Source organism: Lytechinus variegatus, chromosome 2 (genome assembly GCF_018143015.1).
Source record: "Lytechinus variegatus isolate NC3 chromosome 2, Lvar_3.0, whole genome shotgun sequence".
NCBI classification, from domain to species: domain Eukaryota; kingdom Metazoa; phylum Echinodermata; class Echinoidea; order Temnopleuroida; family Toxopneustidae; genus Lytechinus; species Lytechinus variegatus.
This window is the reverse complement of record NC_054741.1, coordinates 76508305-76527085: the sequence shown is the minus strand read 5'-3', so window position 1 is coordinate 76527085 and position 18781 is coordinate 76508305. Positions and strand designations below refer to the sequence as shown.

At 35.3% G+C, this 18781-nt stretch overlaps 2 protein-coding genes across 6 annotated transcripts in view; one reads left to right on the top strand and one right to left on the bottom strand.

The window, feature by feature from the left end:
- Positions 1-15: 15 nt before the first annotated feature.
- On the top strand, positions 16-3095 carry LOC121409081 (DNA oxidative demethylase ALKBH2-like). Of its 5 annotated transcripts, none has more exons than XM_041600890.1 (4): positions 16-48; positions 836-1252; positions 1948-2090; positions 2427-3095. In XM_041600890.1, exons 2-4 carry the CDS (start codon positions 896-898, stop codon positions 2731-2733), a joined length of 807 nt encoding a protein of 268 aa, XP_041456824.1. In that variant the 5' UTR covers positions 16-48; positions 836-895; the 3' UTR covers positions 2734-3095. The 5 variants fall into 5 exon arrangements, with proteins under 5 accessions (XP_041456824.1, XP_041456825.1, XP_041456822.1 ...); XM_041600891.1 differs by lacking the exon at positions 16-48 and adding an exon at positions 195-232; XM_041600888.1 differs by lacking the exon at positions 16-48 and adding an exon at positions 253-353.
- Positions 3096-4592: 1497 nt separating this feature from the next.
- The window catches only part of LOC121409078 (E3 ubiquitin-protein ligase BRE1A-like), a 29043-nt gene continuing 14854 nt past the window's right edge, over positions 4593-18781 (bottom strand). The window contains exons 11-19 of the mRNA XM_041600886.1: positions 17411-17532; positions 16724-17034; positions 16340-16424; positions 15823-16005; positions 15237-15365; positions 12339-12548; positions 11158-11298; positions 10575-10676; positions 4593-9638 (exon numbers count right to left, since the gene is read on the bottom strand). Of these exons, the coding sequence (XP_041456820.1) occupies positions 9462-9638; positions 10575-10676; positions 11158-11298; positions 12339-12548; positions 15237-15365; positions 15823-16005; positions 16340-16424; positions 16724-17034; positions 17411-17532 (1460 nt within the window). The 3' untranslated portion in view covers positions 4593-9461. The remainder of the gene's footprint in view (positions 9639-10574; positions 10677-11157; positions 11299-12338; positions 12549-15236; positions 15366-15822; positions 16006-16339; positions 16425-16723; positions 17035-17410; positions 17533-18781) is intronic.

The following is an 18781-nucleotide window of genomic DNA, read 5'->3' as shown; positions in this document are numbered from 1 at the left end:
CGCAGGCCGGAGCGCGAGCTGAGTGAATCGTTTTGCCAATCTTTCAAGGTAATATTGAAAATAAAATCAATAGTTTTGAAATTATCATATAGTTCAAATTATTTTTCTCTAAATATTTTTTTAATGTTTTGTATTAATTTTTTGTGTGCTTTGAATCAAATATTTTTATTTAAATAAACTCATGATTTGCTAACTCGTGAAGATATCTAAATCTTTCTTGCCGAAATATTTCGTTAGTATTTTCAGAAAACTTAATGTTTATTGCATAATAGTTGTTTTGCTCTAGACTAAGATTATGGAACTGGAAACAGCTAGTGGTTTAGTCACTGACAATTTTGAGGAGCTTCATTATCGTTGAGTTAGATATATACATTCATATAATGCACACTGTTTGAGAATTTTAGAAGAAAGATAGACTAATTGGATTGACATGATTCTATTTGCTCCAGGTATACGCCCCGGTATAATCATGATAGGATGATAGTACAACATACCGGTACTGTGTCCTGTCTATATTCCATTCACAGATTCATTTCAATGGTGATATCACTCCAACCCGGGACAAGTCAGTCCGAAGTCAGTCCAACATTAGATTGGGATTGAAACGAATGTAAACAGAAGCAGAAAATATTGGTCTAGATCGACTTCGAGTTGTAGGCTATCTAAGTAAAATATAGCATGGTTATTTCTGCATCTGCACATGCACAGATCAATTCTTTGCATTGATTGTGACAGTTTCCATCCTGCCTACCCCAATTAAGTTGCCTTATTCCTCTTTGCTTAAGATGTCCAATAAAGAATGTCTAAAGATCTCATTTCTTTTTCCCTCCCACAGGAAACAAGAGGCTGGCAATATGCTGAGTTGAATTCACACGTACAGTTCAGATTATAAATTATGGATAAGTATATCACCAGAAAGAAGAAAGTCAAGAAACCTGCAGAGATAGGATTGGTTTCAGGTAGCCAACATGATCATGAAGGAGAAAAGGATGAAAAGAACCAACCTATATCTAAACGGTTGAGAATTGATAGCAAGACGGAATCTTCAGAAATAGATCTGAGGATACTCCAGCATATCCCACAAAAGAAAAAAATATTCCGCGAGAATCTTGACTGTGATTACTTGCATCTGTATTCAAAGAAAGAGGCAGATATTCTGTTCCAACGTTGCGAGGAGTCTCTAGATTATTTTACGGGTGATCTTGCAAGGATTAAAGTTTATGGAAAGTGGCATGATATTCCAAGAAAACAGGTAAGTTTTAAAAGTTAGCCTTTATCATATGACTTCAATACCTTTTAAATAGCTGAACGTCTAGTTTGTATTCTGTTATAAACCAATTATTAATATAAAAGAAAATATTTGAACAAGTTGTGAACCTGTGATCAATTCATTTTCAAAAATAAAATAAAAAGTTTTCATGAAATTTATATTGCAGTATTAATGGGAAAGAGTGATTTTCAGTTTTGTCCTATTTCTAACTCTACAATTTTCTTGTTTTTCTATGAGTGTTGTCTGCTCATTTTCTGATACAATGATTGTTTATTCCATCTGGTGCACTGTGTAGTGAAATATTCTTACATTCCAAAGATATTAATGTGTTCTCAACTTAGAACATCTTTTTCCCCTCACCCCTCACATGCAATGATCTGGTATGCATTATAACCTTTTACATTATGATTACATAAATTCCATATTTTAGCATTATTCATTTAAAACCAAGGCAGCAGTAGTGCCTGTAGTGGAACATTCAGTGATGACTGTGAATTAAAAAGTAAGAAAAGAAGTTCAGTTTTGTGGGTGTTCCTTAACTTAGAAAGAAGTCATTGTCCCCTGACAAGAGTTTGTTTCTCCTTAATCTACTTGAAAGCTTTGCTTTGGGTGCTAATAATTAAAAATTAAGTTAAATTAATCAATTCAAATATTTGCTTTTATCTGAATCTGTGCAGGTAGCACATGGTGATACAGGTGTAACATACAAATATTCTGGAGTGACTGTTCCAGCTAAACCATGGATACCACTGTTAATAGAAATTAGAGATAGGATTCAAGAGGTTACAGGGTTCAAATTTAACTTTGTTCTCATCAATAGGTAAGGTTTGATTCAATAATTGTATAGATTTTTCTCTCTGTGTATGTCTCTCCCTACTTCGATCTCTTTATTTTGTCTCATTGTTCAGGTTACTAAAATCACACCCTCTCCCCTCTGTCTTCTCTCCCATTTTTATATGGCATGTAGGCATTTTTATTTTTCTCTCATTTCATCTACCATTTAACAGGAAAAGTTGACATGGTAGGCAGATTGTAATCTTTTACTTTCAAGGCATGAACTTTTTTTTTTAGTGAATTATATATATGAAAATTTAGTTTTAAAATATCCCAAACATTTGACCAAGTGACTAATTTCTGTCATATTGTCTACATCTAGGTATGCCGATGGAAATAACTACATGGGTGAACATCGGGATGATGAGAAAGACTTGGTTGCAACTAGTCCTATAGCGTCCCTGTCTCTTGGACAGAACCGTGACTTCATCTTCAGGCATTGTGAGGCCCGAGGATCTCAGGCCAAACGACAGATACCACCAGTCAAGGTGGAGCTAGAACATGGGAGTTTACTCATGATGAATTATCCTACTAATGTTTACTGGTACCATTCGCTGCCTGTCAGGAAGAAAGCTTTGAATACTAGAGTTAATATGACATTCAGAGATATTGTAACTGTCAAGAAGTGACTGATGAGAAGACTTTTTGGGAAATAGGTTGCAGCCAAAGTGATTTTGTATGTTTTTCTTCTTACCACTAAGATTTCATTGCCAAATTAACATCTTCTGTTACAATGACATATTCAAAAAATATAATCGATCTTCCATTCCAGTTTTGGTAGATTGTTTTTCAAAAAAATAATGCTTGATATCACTAAGAAGATTGTGTTTTGTAGCACAGTGTTCATTCAGAATAAGGTAGAAGACTAGTACCGGAGTTCACTTCGTCTTCAGAAACAAACAACAGACCTTACTGTTGGAAAGTGAATATCAAAAAGTGATTTCTGACCCTAAACTATTAGATAATATGATTAATTTTGAATTATGATGTTGTGTTAAAAAAAAATCAAGAAGTCAATATTTCAAACTGTGAATTACATCTATAGGCATACATCCAGAACAAATCCTGATTATGTCCCCATGATGAGTTATTTTTTTTCTTTTAAAGGAAGGTGGCTACACTTATTTCATCAGGTTAGACTAGATATAGGGAAGGAGTCACAAAACTATTGTGTTCCCTCCCTAACTCCTATCTTACTGAGATATGTACATAAGAACAGTAGATTTAATACTAAAATGTAGGTGAATTGACAAAGTACTCCATTGTCTGATAAAGGCCAAAATATGATTACAGTGTAATATACTAACTGCTAGAACTTGATGTCATGACCAACTAAACGTAATGGTCTGATGCTAATTTTCAAATTAACAAAGGATTGTTCAAACACTATGAATTGGACGCCGTATGTACTTTGATTGCACAGTAGAGTTACCTTTCTCATGAAACTTATGAATACACAAGTGAAAAGTGTCAATGAAAAGTTTCTGTTAGCCATAATTTTTGTACATTTGAATCATGATTTTCATAAATCAATACAAATTCTTAACTGCCCTAGGGCAATGTGTCAAAATGATTAAAGGCTTATTACAAAATCACATTTGAATTCCAGTTGAGTGTTTTATAACATATTTCTACCTTAGTCTTAGTCATATCATGCTGAGGGGATGGGCACAATTGCAAATTAATCCATATCATTACAGATTTAATATCGTGCAATTTGGCAACTTCGGCATAACTTTTATTCAGATAGAAATCTTTGTGATACATGTCCAGGGGGGCGTTTCATGAAAAGACTTGTTGGACGTTTATCCGACAAGTCCCATTTTTTCCGACAGTTACCATAGTAACAGTACCTCTCAGCCAATCAACATCAGAGAAAGATGTCAGATCTGACAACTTGTCGGACGAAAATGTTGATGAAACGCACCCCTGGGTAGTGTTTCACAAAGATTTAAGTATGAGAGTCACACTGAATTGCTGATGCGTACATACGCAACATGCAATTTTATTGATCAATACGCAGTAGTGCACATCCTCTTTATGATCTGACCAATATAACGCACGCAACCAGGTATTTAAGTGCGACTATAACTCGTACTTAAATCTTTGTGAAATACCCCATAGATATGTCATTTCAAATCTGGGTAGTGTTTCATAAAGCTGTTCGTAAGTTAAGAGTGACTTTAAGAACGACTGGTGATCCTTTCTTGTGGTACATGGTATATACATTGGCAATGGTTTAGCGCGTAAGATAGGATCACCAGTCGTTCTTAAAGTCGCTCTTAACTTACGAACAGCTTTATGAAACGGCCCCCTGATCTAATGGTCATATTTTCATCAACAAAGGTTGAATTTGAAAAACCTGATTTATTTCTAAAATCAAAGGTAAAACTACTCTACACTGGCTACGGCAACTTTAGACCAAATCTCAATCACGCAAGGACAGTCATATCGATAATGAAAAAAACAACCAACACAAAAGGATTCATGGTATGCCACAATACATCAGCTTTTTATTCCAACAATGCAAATAAGGGTACCTTGCAGGCAATGTATTTTACAAATAGCAGAAAATTACAGGAAAGCATACTTGCTAGGTAATTTCTTATCTAAGTAATATACATATAATCCACTTTGAAATCATCCATTGGCAAAAGGGAGAAAATATGACCGTGTAAAATATTGTCATTTAATAGAATTCACAATGCCGTAAAAAACATACTATTTAATTCTTCAGGTTTACATATTGTATCTGACGGCACATCAGCTATCCTTTATTCTCAAATTTTACCAACATCAAGAACAGTATGTGTGTTTCACATTGTAACACATTTTCATAGCTAATTCATATTAGTGAATTGTATACTCTTTATAATTTAAAATTACTGGAAGCAGAACATACATTTTCACAAATTAGGGTGAAAAGACAAGTAGAACATTGTGGGTACCAGATTGAATATGTCAACATTACATATGATCTCATATGCAATAGCAACTCCTTTGGCAGTATTAAATATAATCTTACTTCAAAACATTACTTAAAAATGGAGTTTTCAACCTTCCGATTAATCAACAAACTTCAAAATTACAATCTAGAGTGAGAACACCGACATCCTATCTTTCCTACTGAGTATACCAATCAACTGGAAATGTTCAAACTAGACATACATTTTATGATGCCAATTATTTATCAATATAACATTGCAGTCCACATGAAAAGTTATAATTATATCAAGACCAAGAAAACCCATTTTTCTATGGAAAAATATTGATGCTTAAAAAAGATGTACCTTTCATTCACCTGAAAACTTCATTAAATGTTACGAAAGAGATTTTACTACTAAATAATAAGAATGAACTGATCGAGTTGGACATCCCTGCAAGCAACTAGAAATATGCAATATCCCACAATACATCATAGGATTTCATGTAAAGTATAAACACTATAACAGGGGTCCTTTTCATAAAGTATTCTATGTATAGTAACTTTGCCATTGGCAAAGACCATGGTAACCTGGATAGTGATTGGCTGATAAGCCGTTACCACTGTAGTTGCCTTCATGGCAAAGTTACAACAGTTGCAAATCCTTTATGAAATGTGCCCCAGATGATATAATGGTGAATGACACAAGCTCCTAAAACCTATGTGAAATAATGCTTTTAATATCAAACTACCTATCTCTCTGTCCTGACCATAATCCAATCTGGAGCTCATTTTTTAAACTAATGGTTGGTAGCTTTATCATCATAACAAAGAATCCTTGATTCTGATTGGCTGCTGAGCTGTTTTAGCATGGTGGTTGTCATAATGGCAAAGTTACCATAGTTAAGACTATGAAATGAGCCCCTGGTCAAAATCTGATGCAAATATAATATCACATGAAAAAACACCTGTAGGCTGGTCTAACTCAGCTCTTTCTAAAGAAATCATTAAAATGTTTGAAAAACCTCTTAGAAGGCAATGGTCTAATGATAAACATTTGAATGTGCATGAAATCAATAAAATTGGTCCTTTCTTAATTTTTTTTAATAATCTGTAATTATTCAGATAATTCATAATATTTCTTAATAGAAATATTTACCAAATAAAATTTCATTTAAACTTTACTTTTAAGTAAACTTTAAAAAAACTGAAGGGGAAAATGCAGGGGATTGGTACAACAGTTGATTTATTAACTTGTGTAAGGGAAACAACACCTGAAAAAATGAAACTCAATGGATTAAGAGCCCTAAATCAATGTGATACAATATTTACAAAAGGTAGGAAGGAAATCCAGGAATCTTTTAGAGTCAAGAATAAGGGAATAACACATTCAATGGCAAAACATAAAAATGTCATCTCCAAAATCCATGAAGGGTTAGCGTTGTGGCAGATTAAGTCTGGAAGTTTTCAAATACTGAACACACTGTCAAACACTGAGTTGCAAATCTCTTTATTCACTGTGGGGTTTTTTCCCAGTTACTACTAAAGCTTTATTACCGTGTTCAAAGTTTGCCCTTGGCCTGGTAATGGCCAAAAGTTGTACTTCAGAGATTAGTGCCTTGACATATCGGTCAAAAGCATTTCTCGAGATATAAGGCCAGGTGAGTTTCAGCATCCAGAAATATATGTGTATATTCTTACTCTTTTAGAAATTCATCAAATATATTATTACTTTTATTATTTTTCTTGGTTCTCTTTCCAAGGGGTGGCATGTGTGTAGTGTTCATCAAGGGCTTTATGAACTTGAATTTCTCAATGCCCTTGTGTATTTTCTCCCTTTGTAGGCCCCTACACTCAGTAAAGCTGAATTATGTGACATCCTCTTCATCTTTTGAATCCCTAATCTTATATACATATACAACTCTATTTACAAACATTATTTTCAGATAACAAGATATCATAATACATATCATACAATTTATTTTGTACATAACACAAACATATTTTTTTGTTATGTAGAAGCCACATTTAGTGACAAGTTGACCAGATTTATATAGACTTGAGAGAGCTGGAGAGCAACCTATAAGAAGTAATCTGTTCTTAAAAACAAAAGTTTTTTTTTTTTTTTTTAAACATAATAATCAAACTTCACGCTTTAAAAGGCAGGAAAATAATGATGCAACAGAAGTTCCTCCACTACTTGGGGAAAAAGTCTGCAAAGAATTATGTGAAGACACTCAATAATCATGGCATGTTATGTCGGACATGATTGATAACAATGCACATCTATGAGAATAAGATTTGATTAAGAACATAAAAAATAAAATTGCCTGGTAGTCTAGATCCTGAATTAAAAGAAAAACTCTGAATATCAAAATTAGAAACATAAAATCAATGAAAATCTGTTGTTTATGGCAGCTAAAAGACAAGTTCAGATAGTGCATGACAAACCCAAGCCAAATTCAATGTACAAAGTTAATGGGATGCAACACAAAAGAATAAGATGCAGAGGCAGGTCTACTGCTATTCAATTATGAAATTGGGGCATAAATTGTCATTTCAGCATAACTCAAGACTGATGAAAAAAAAAATAAAAAAATCTCAAGACTGATTGTACTGTGTATTTATTGTTTGTAGGCTTTACATTTAGATTAAAGGCATACATTTTACTGGAAATTTGGGGCCATTCAGACTAATTTTTCATGAAGTTATTGAGCAAAATAGAAAATGATGCTGTTACAGGCAAACAGTGTCCATGTGACATCAAAATATTAACATTTTGACCTAAAAGTAAAATTATGGCAATAACGTTGACCAACACGTGTTACAATATGCACATTTACTTGTTAAGTCAGGTAGCTAAACACCTCAGATTTCCTTTGCATATAGTTCTATTTTCATAAGACATGATATTGTCACTGTGCTACTCTGTGTCAACAAAATGTGACAATGTTAAATTTTTCTTTTGAAAATATGCATAAGAAATCTGGGGATTTAGCTAACTGACTTAATAAGTAAATGTATGTATTTTTTCGAGATTCAGTCAGTCCAATTGCATTAATTTAACTTACATGTAAATATCCTGATGCTACATAGACACCATGTCCACTAAACAGCATTATACACTGTTTTGCTTAATAACTTCATGGAAAATTAATCTAAATGGCCCCAAATTTCCCGTAAAATGTATGGTCTTAATACAAATGCAAAGCCTACAACAATGTATAGTATAATTAGTATTGAGTTATGATGAAATGGCACATTTTGTGCCCCATTTTCATGGAAAGACCCATGTCATGAATTTGGGCAAATATCATATTAGAATTATATTATGCTTTCTGCTTTGCACTGAGGTGCATATGTCAGTGCACAATCATTACAGAGTGCACACAAACTCACTTGAGCACAGTTGATTGGCCACAAACATAATAATATGCAGGTATAAACTTCATCAGAGAAAGCTGTCTAACCATATCTGAACACTGTATAAAAAATAGTAATATCTAAACAAGGCTTTGGAGTATGCAAGCAATGGTGTCTGGCAGAGAGGGTTTGGGAAGGGGTAGGTTGATTTTTTTTTATAGATGGAATGATCGGACATACAAGATTGAGTTTACAGTACACTTAAATGAACATGATTCAAGCAAAGTCTGATATAGATTGGAATACAGCACCATTTAATGATGTTGGAACCATGATTAATACTAATCTTTGGTGTGTATGTACAAAGGAATATTGACTTTGCTATTAGCAAAATTGAGTTACTTGACTATATCTGAGGACAGTGAAAAAATATATCCTTATCTGGTATTATCTAATGATGCAATGAAATATCACAAACCAAGTGAACTAATGATGGACAGTGCCACTATTTTGCTGCAAAGAACAAAAGAATATCACCTTATGGAATGTCCTACAAAAAATGGAGTTCTTCCCCATCACACAAGTAGATAAATTTAGCTAATGATATGGATGTGATAAATTGAATATAAATGATTGATACAACCATGCAGAATGACATTGGTTAAATGGGGGTAAAAGTCAAAGTCTGGTCAATCAAGCAGCGTATTGTATCATACAAGCAACTCGGCATCACATTTTCAATAACAGAGACAAATCAATTCTTTCCACATAGTGAGACATCAGATAAGAGGCTTTTCCTCCATGCCATCATTGATTAACATGATCAATTGATTCAATGTAATCAAAATCCATATTTCAGCTGGTTACCCCTTGTAACATTCACATATATTCCAATCTTTCTTATTCTTATATCATTGCCATCATACTAGGCTCATTGACACAGCCAAACTCAACACCAGCCCAATTTTCATCAGCTGTTACAAAAACATTACAGTCAATCTCTCATCACCATCAAAGTCGCAATGACATCACCAGTCCAGGAGGCAAAGTTAAAACAACTTTGAAATATCCTCAGTCTAACCATATTCGATGGTAGTCATTGGCTCCAAAGCCAGCATTGCACTTGGGACACTTTCTCTGTCTGGTTTCATATCGCGTCTTGATACAGTTGAAGCAGAAGACATGAAAGCACTTTGTGAGGACCACGTCTTTGCGACCTTTCTTACAGCATGGGCAGGTCAGTTGTTCCTGAGGAAAATAAAGTGTGGATAATTCGTAAAATTTCAATGGCATGGTACGATAACGTATCGCACTAATGCCAAATCATATATCAATTCTTTTTGGTCCTGACTGCTCAATTTTGCCTTTTCAATAGGTTCTGGGTGGTATTCCGAAGCCATTTTATCTTTAAAAAAAATTAATTTCATCTTTAAAAATGAAATTGGTATTCTAAGATCACTTTTTATCTCTGAGATAAAATAAGACACTATTTCCTGAGAAAAGTTTCTGTGTTTTAGCTCTACAAGCCGACCTGGTCTGGAAGAGTGTTACATCACAGCATTCATTCTTCGGTCACAGAAAGTTGGGTAAGTCCTGAAGTAGGTTTCAAATTCCTGACCACTTTCACTTAGTCTGAAGGCACAGACCATACTTTTTGTTTTGATAAACTTTAGGATTTGAAAGTGGTCTTGAAAATGAGCAAAATATTTGTGTCAGTAGTTTGGACTTTGATATTTTAGTAACTACTGTTCAAAATCCCAACTTTCATCTTTCTAACATTCACATTACTACTTGTAAACTGGGGTTTGTGGTGCAGAATACTGCAAGTGGACCAAGGTAAAGCAAAGTCCAAAATGGACTGAGGTAGGCCCGCATCCACGCCGAGACCACCACAGGAAGTAAACTGGGGTAGGTTTGCTAAAAGGTGACCCACCTGTGGTAGGCCCCAGGACACCCACAGGTACGAGATCTTCTGGATGTAACACAGATGTTAAAACTGAAAAGTTCAGTCACTATTCCTATAATAATGACCTATTAACAAGGGATATATTTCTTCTATTGTAAAAAGGGTATATCTCACTGATACTGAATCAAACAAAAGAATGGAATATTCCATTCTAAAAAATTGTTATGCCTTGGTAGTAGAAACAATCAATTCCTCAATCCTTCTGTAGTGTAACTTACCTTCAATGATCTGACTTCTTCTGCTAAGACCTCATCAGCACTGCTTGCTAGTTCCATTCTCTTATACCTCTCCACCTTACGTTTTAAGCTCACGCATTCCTCCTGGATTTCAAAGATATAATTTATAATACGAATTATCATGATCAAGCACTAAAATCAACAATAAAATACCTTCAAAATATCAATAACCTTTACAAAAGTGCAATTTATGGCCCATAATAATAAAAAAACTCTAGTTTAACTATGGTTTAAGTCTGGGCCTATGTTATGGGAAACTAAGTATTAAAACTTTGTTTAAGTTATATATTTCTTGTGTTTAATTGCTTCTTTACCCATGTGTTAATGGTGAAGAAAACTTGTATTTGTTAATTTCATACGCTTCTAAATATAAGTGTTAAAATTTATCATAAATTGAGTATCTAGTTGTACAGATTTGCATCACATTTAGCTACCCAGAGTTAAACACTCCAAAACTAACCAAGGCTTGACTATTTGTTATTACAAAGAATGAAATATACATTATTACCATAGCACATATAAAGTTTTTACAAAGAACAAGTAGTGTTTTAATATCGAAACCTACCTGAGCTCTCCTAAATTTATGATTCTCTTGCTCTACTGCCGATGACTTTTCTTTCACTATCCTCTGGAGTTCTTCCGTTGTTCCATCTATCTTATCTAGCTTCAGTTTTAAATCTGCAGCTTGTTGAGCAATATCCATGGCCTAAAAAAATGAATATGAGAAAAAGGGTGATTAACTCATAGCTAAACCTAAAACTATTTGTTGTTCAAATTTCTTCTGTATTTCTTTGGGGTTTTTTACTTTGTTTTTGTATTGTTTTATTCCATGGAAATCATCAACACTAGCTCAGTCATAAATAACATGAAATCAATTGCTTTTAACCTTATCTAGGCAGGTGGGGGCCTCATAGGACCCCCCCCTCAACGATTTGCGCAATATTTTAACATCGCAAATTTTTTTTTTTTACTTTTGTATGATTATTTCTACTTTGGTCTAAATGGATTTTATGCTGTTTATGATCTGAAGAGTCCCCGACAAAGTTCAAAGAAAAAACAATGAAAAACCAAAAGGCAAAAAAACAAAGAAATACATAAGAAATTGATTCGATATCGCAATTTTTTTTCACATACCTTTGCTGAGAATACAACAAAGAGTTTATACACCAAAATTTAGAACATTTGGAGCTTTATTTAGCAAGTTGGAGGAAAAAGTACGATTTTACATACTATTTATGCATTCATTAGCAAAACCAGCATCTTGCATGAAATAAATTATCATACTATTTTGTAGATTGTGTCCCCGGCAACCTGCATGCCAATTTTTGGCATAATTTTGCAACCACATATTTGGGGATCACAAATTTGGTCTCAAAAATTGCCCAAGATTTGAAAGAAAAAAGTCAGGTCACAGTGTGGTGCCAGCTTTCCATGTCACAGATTTAGTGCAAAAAAATGCTGAGGGGGTTAATCAGCCCCCCCCCCCCTCCTATTAGGGTTGAAATGATGAAGAAAAAGTTTAAATGAATATTATAAATACACAAAGATACGATGTAACATTTCAAAAAAATATATAGAAAAATAATCAAGAAAATATCACAAGTAGAAAAAGGAAATGATGAACATGACAAAGGATATCAAATAAGTTGCAAACAGAATACTGACAAAATAAGAAAATAAATGGAAAATATGTAACTTAAAGAGCAAAGACACACAAAACAAAGTTAGAGCCATAAGGTGTCATACCTTTCTTTTATGCATATCCATGGTTTGTTGTCTTAGAGTAAGTTCTTTCTCTACAGTACTCAATGTAGTCTGCAACACCCTCTCTTTCTCTTCCAGCTTCCTCACAACCTGATTCTGAGCATCAACCTGGGTTTGTAACGTCCCTACCTGATCAGCTAGAACATCCTTCTCTTCTCTTAATAACTTGTGGATCTGATTCGATTTTATCCTCTGTAGAACAATCAAGGATAAATAGATTGATAATTATCAATTGTTATCATTATGTAAGTTTTATGAAGGTATGATAAGTCAATCTCAACTCATAGGTTTGTGACTAATAGCAACATTGCTTTGTGTAATCATGGACCTACAAAGAGAAAGACAATCCTTCTTTTGATGTAATGCAGGGCTCGACACTAGCGGCGGTCCGACGGTCCCAGACCGGTAAAAATCGCCGTCGGGCCAGTAGATTTTCAAAAATAGGAAGATTTACTGGTCCGACATGACCAGTAAAAAATATCATTGTCGGGCCAGTAATTTTTCAAAAAAAACAGCAAGATTTTGAGGGTCCGACATGACCAGTAATAAAAAACATTGTTGGGCCAATTAACTTTTCCAGAAATGGTCAAATTCACTGCATGAACATTTCCCCCGATAAATTCTGCCATTCACACACAGAATACACACAGAATGAATCGCACGTAAGTGTTACTAGAGTAGATCAGTGTACATGTAGCCAGCCACGGCCATACGTACACAACCCACATGGTAAATTCTCTACTGGCTGCGCGAACGAAGCTTGGCTAAACTCTGAAATCTCTCACAGAACTGTCAAAATTCACGGTTCATACTCATGAAAGGCTCTTATAATGTCCATATTTCCTAAAAATTGGAGTAACTCTGTCATCTGTAAGCAGTAAAAGGGTAAATTTTCACTTCTGTTTGGTTCAAACAGATCGGGTTTCGGGTGGTATCGTCTGAATACATATTAGCCCCACATATGCATTTATGTGTGTGTTGATACACTTGGTTTCTGACTTTCTTTCGTAGCTATTTTAATTGAGCCAAAAAAGAAACATAAATTATTTATGATAATAGTTTTAGCTTTCTTCCTCTGTTTTCTTCCTGTTTTCTTTCCTTCTTTCTTTTCAATCTTTCTTTTAATTTTTTTTCTCTATTTCTTTCCTTCCTTCCTTCTTTCTTTCCTTCCTTCTTTCCTTCCTTCTTTCCTCCCTTCTTTTCCTCGTTTCTTCCCTTTCCTCCCTTCCTTCCTTCTTTCTTTCCTTCTTTCCTTCCTTCTTTCCCTTCCTTCTTTCTTTCCTTCCTTCTTTCCTTACTTCCTTCTTTCCTTCCTTCTCTCCTTCCTTCTTTCCTTCCTTCTTTCCTCCCTTCTTTCCTCCCTTCCTTCCTCCCTCCTTCCTTCCTTCCTCCTTCCTTCCTTCCTTCCATCCTTTCTTTCTTTCTTACCTTCCTTCTTTCCTCCCTTCTTTCCTTTCTTCCTCCCTCCTTCCTTCCTTTCTTCCTTCCATCCTTTCTTTCTTACTTTCCTTCCTTCCTTCTTTCCTTCCATTCTTTCTTTCCTTCCTTCTTTCCTTCCTTCTTTCCTTACTTCCTTCCTTCCATCCTTTCTTTCTTTCTTACTTTCCTTCCTTCTTTCCTTCCTTCCTTCTTTCCTTCCTTCCTTCTTTCCTTCCTTCCTTCCTTCCTTCCTTCCTTCTTTCCTTCCTTCCTTCTTTCCTTCCTTCTTTCCTTCCTTCTTTCCTTCCTTCTTTCCTCCCTTCTTTCCTTCCTTCCTTCTTTCCTTCTTTCTTTCCTTCCTTCCTTCTTTCCTTCCTTCCTTCTTTCTTTCCTTCCTTCTTTCCTTCCTTCCTTCTTTCCTTCCTTCCTTCCTTCTTTCCTCCCTTCTTTCCTCCCTTCCTTCCTCCTTCCTTCCATCCTTTCTTACTTTCCTTCCTTCTTTCCTTCCTTCTTTCCTTCCTTCTTTCCTTCCTTCCATCCTTTCTTTCCTTCCTTCTTTCCTTACTTCTTTCCTTCCTTCCATCCTTTCTTTCTTTCTTACTTTCCTTCCTTCTTTCCTTCCTTCCTTCCTTCTTTCCTTCCTTCTTTCCTTCCTTCCTTCCTTCCTTCTTTCCTTCCTTCTTTCCTTCCTTCCTTCCTTCTTTCCTTCCTTCCTTCCTTCCTTCCTTCTTTCCTCCCTTCCTTCCTCCCTCCTTCCTTCCTTCCATCCTTTCTTTCTTTCTTACTTTCCTTCCTTCTTTCCTTCCTTCTTTCTTTCCTTCCTTCCATCCTTTCTTTCCTTCCTTCTTTCCTTACTTCTTTCCTTCCTTCCTTCCATCCTTTCTTTCTTTACTTTCCTTCCTTCTTTCCTTCCTTCCTTCCTTCTTTCCTTCCTTCTTTCTTACTTTCTTCGTTTCTGTCTTGCTTTCTTTTTGTCCTTCATTCCTTCGTTTTACGGGGGGGGTCACGAAAGGCTAGAAAAATAAACTTGCGCCTTTTTTTAATGTTTTCTTTATTTTTGGGACCAGTAGATTTTAAGTTCGGACCAGTAAAAATTTGAAAAACTGGGTATCTACTGGTCCGACATGAATAGGTTGGACCAGTAGAAAAAATGGGTTAGTGTGGAGCCCTGTGTAATGATAGTCAATAGCTTCTGATAAAGTGCATCTTAATGAGAACATAGATGTTCAGACAATAGTTACTTAAATTACACAATTGATAATTTACAAAGGAACAGTTTTCCTGGTCTTGGCTTTGGTTGGATGATATCCTTTATTCAAATATGATTTTCAATCAACATGCTTCAGATATGGAGCAGCAAAATTGAGAACCAGCCAATTTTTGTGCTATAAAGGTTGCAAACCTACTACTGAACTTCTTTCAAATTTCAGATCTTTTAAGCACTTTTTGCATAATACCTACCTCAGACATGAGTTTGAAATTAGCATCATCCTTTTCTCTGAGTTGTTGTAAGAGTCTTGTATTCATCTCTTGCATGTCTTCAAAGGCTTGGCCTGTTACATCCATTTCAGATAAAAGAGCTTCCTCCTCCTGCAAAAATGAAAATATATCTCTTACGAAGATGACTACATGATACTACGATATACAATAACTCCTTCATCACTTCCAATATTTTTCTAGTATCACACAACAACCATTTCTTGCTCCATTAATATTATAAAATGATTTGGTAAATGAAGCCATCTGCACTTCTTCATGATCTCCACAAGGTAATTTGCTCCACATGGTAGTGACATTTCCACTCCAATTTATAAATTTCATAATTTAGCATTGGATAAGCTTAAAGTTACTTTGAAACTATATCCTTTCAATTTTATCTTTATTCTGACTTTATGGTGATAACTCAATTAAACATGTACGTCTTTTACACTGATCTTGTATTTATAGATACTGTGCTTCTAACTGCCATAGATGAGATCAAATCATAATACCATTCATCTATATCCACCCCTCCTAAATTATATTACACTCCTTAAGAATGACCAACCTGTTTCTTTTCAGCAAGTTTCTTTTGAAGCTGATGAATGCCTTCTTCGAGTGCTCGTATCTTTCTCATGGCATCGTCATCAGCCATCTTTCTACTCTCCTGTCTCTCCCTCTCCTCTAGGTGGCGTATTCTTTTCTGGAGTTCATCGATCTCCATCCTAGCCTTCCTCTCATTAGACATTATCTGCAAGAATTAAAAGGAAAATCAAGTTAGAGGGAAAATTCAAGCAATCATTGTGAGCTTTCAAATTATATCCAAAACAACAAAAAACAAACAAAAAAACAAAAATGTCTTGCCTGCATTACATGATTCAAAATAGCAGCAGTGCCGACTTTGAAACAAGTACACCTCATGAACGATTTATCCTCCGCTTGAATCAAACATTCCCTGAAACCAACTTTTTAATCAACAACAGTATCTAACACGAAATATACAGTATTAACACACACTTAGTGCTCTACAAAAACTAACCAAATTTTGAAATCTGTGTTTATGACCACACAGTGAATAAACCCACCTGCGCTTTTTCTCTCTGCTCTTTTGCTAGACCCTTGTACATATCAAGCAGCAACTTGAGTTCTTTCTGACTCTCCTGAGCTTTCCTGTCATTAAAAAAAAACAGCAAATATTTAGTCTCACAGATATCTGCTTCAATAAGAGGAAACAATGAGTATTTCAAAGAAAGTGATACACAGTTATACAAGTGATACAATATTCATTTTAATTTTCAATATGTAAGACAGTAAAAATATTGATAATTGTTGCCAAATTAAGAGTCAACACAGACTAATTTGGATCTTTAGAAAAGAGTGTAGCTCTCATGGGTAATGTCAATACACACTTCACTGGGATTTAAATGTTTTCTCATAACTGAGAATTAAAAGTAACAAAAACTACTTACTTCAATGATGCTCTTAGTTCTTTGACCAGATCTGACTCATTCTTCATTCCATCCTTTCCACTATCCTCCCTCTTCCTCTCTCTTTCCTTCCTCTCATCCACATGATGATGGTGGTGGTGGTGGTGGGTGTGGTCATCACGCTTAGATTGATCATGCCCACCTTCCCTGTGTTCTGAGCTGGCATCCTTGCTATTACTGTTGCTACTACTGCTTCCACTCCCTGAGGAAGATCCCAATGATGAACTTGATGTTCCGCCGTGATGTGAGGTGCTATTGCCAAGTTGACCATGTTTCTCAACTTCAGTTTTTAACTGAAGGAAGCAAGTAAAAACAAAAGAATGTGCCATTCGGGATAACTTCTTGTAATTTAATGCTGCTGTTTTCAAAATCTGGAAGTTTATACTACAGTACATTTCAATCACGAAATGGAGACCACACTGAGCTTGATCAAGTATCTAACAATTAAGAGCCCATATTCCCTAAAAATAAAAAAAACATTCCTGCCATAAAACATAACAATGATTGCGAAAATTTCAAACTTAATGGTCAATGCACATTAACAAATAGGGTACAAGATTTCCCTTTAAGGCTAACAAGATTACAAGGACAATAGTCATTATGCTCATGTTCATCACTACCTATATTTTTTCCTTCATTCCATCTCTATTATTGATATTTTCTTCTCACCTTAGATATTTCAACCTGTGCTTCTTTTAATTTCCTCCTGTAGCGGCTTATCTCTCCTTTGAGTTGGGCATTATGACTCTGATAACTGGATACGAGATGACGAAGCTCACGGTTGATTGGACCTAGGATGGTAAACAACACATCATCATCACAAAACATGTGTAGTACACTCTCTAAAATTAGTGAGGTCAATCGTCTAGAAATAATGTATATCAGAACTACAGTATAGATCAAGAGAACACACCCCGTATCAATGTAACTCATCATATTAATGGTTTTGAATAGCAACCTTCACAGAAATTGTAGAATGGACATTACATAACATCAAGAGGTACAAAGTGCAGTGTCTTACAGTCACACTCATGATATGCTGTTCCTCTGAAGCAGATGAATTGATATAAAATTGGGCTATTTACATATCATTTACTTTTAACACATTGCAGAACCAAGTCTAATTACAGTACAAATTTTACAAGCAACTCCCTCAAAGTTTACTCAGGCCTGTGAGAGGGGTTTCAAAAAAATAGCTGAAAAAAGCTGAAAATTTACCTTACTATTTACTTCTCGTCTTTTGCTTTTTAGAGGTATCTTGCTTATACCATGGTCACATTTGCTCTACGGCGGCCATACGGCGAGTCGAAAACAGCAGTTTTATTAATTTTTATTCAAACCACCTATATTAAGCTGGCACAAAAATGTTAAAAAGGCTGTTTGACTCGCCCCGCGGCCGCCGTAGAACAAATGTGACCATGGTATTATCATGGTGCTCTTGAATATCTGTATGCGCTCTTTTGAAAGTCGCCAGCTTCAGTTTGGTTTTGGAAGAAACAGTATGTTCAACAGACATTTTGAAAGTCATAGAAATATTTCCAATGATTCAAGAATATAAACAACAAAGTCCAAACTCCAAAGTCAGAAAGTTCAAAACACTAACTTCGTAAACATCCCGAACACGTGAACTGGTTCATTCACTCGCGAGTCTCGATCGTATGAACATATACGTAACCAACAACGTGCACACGCAATGATTTCCCTGTGTTGTATGCGGTTTCCGTCCGCTGACAATGCATACAGATTGACGGGCCCATATGCCAACAACGGCAACGGTGCACGGTGTGATCCGCAGCAGTTTCATAGAGTTACATATACTAAAAATTCGAAACTTCGCGAAGGCAAAATACAAGGCCCCGTAACGTGTATATTCACAACACACACATTCTGCTCGCATCCATTTACCTAGACTTGTTTTCCAGCCGTTTTGGATAAAATAGCGGAATTTTGACTTAGAAAAAACGGAAATGGAACACAGGAAAAAAGCGGAAATTGAAATCGGTCTTAAAAATGAAAATAGCGGAGATTTCACAGGCCTGT

What these genes read in the sequence shown, in the direction of transcription:
- LOC121409081 (XM_041600890.1), top strand. Translation starts at nt 896, where the DNA reads ATGGATAAGTATATCACCAGAAAGAAGAAAGTCAAGAAACCTGCAGAG. An exon ending in ATGATATTCCAAGAAAACAG is followed by an intron (nt 1,253 to 1,947) that starts GTAAGTTTTAAA and finishes GAATCTGTGCAG; the next exon opens with GTAGCACATGGTGATACAGG. An exon ending in AACTTTGTTCTCATCAATAG is followed by an intron (nt 2,091 to 2,426) that starts GTAAGGTTTGAT and finishes GTCTACATCTAG; the next exon opens with GTATGCCGATGGAAATAACT.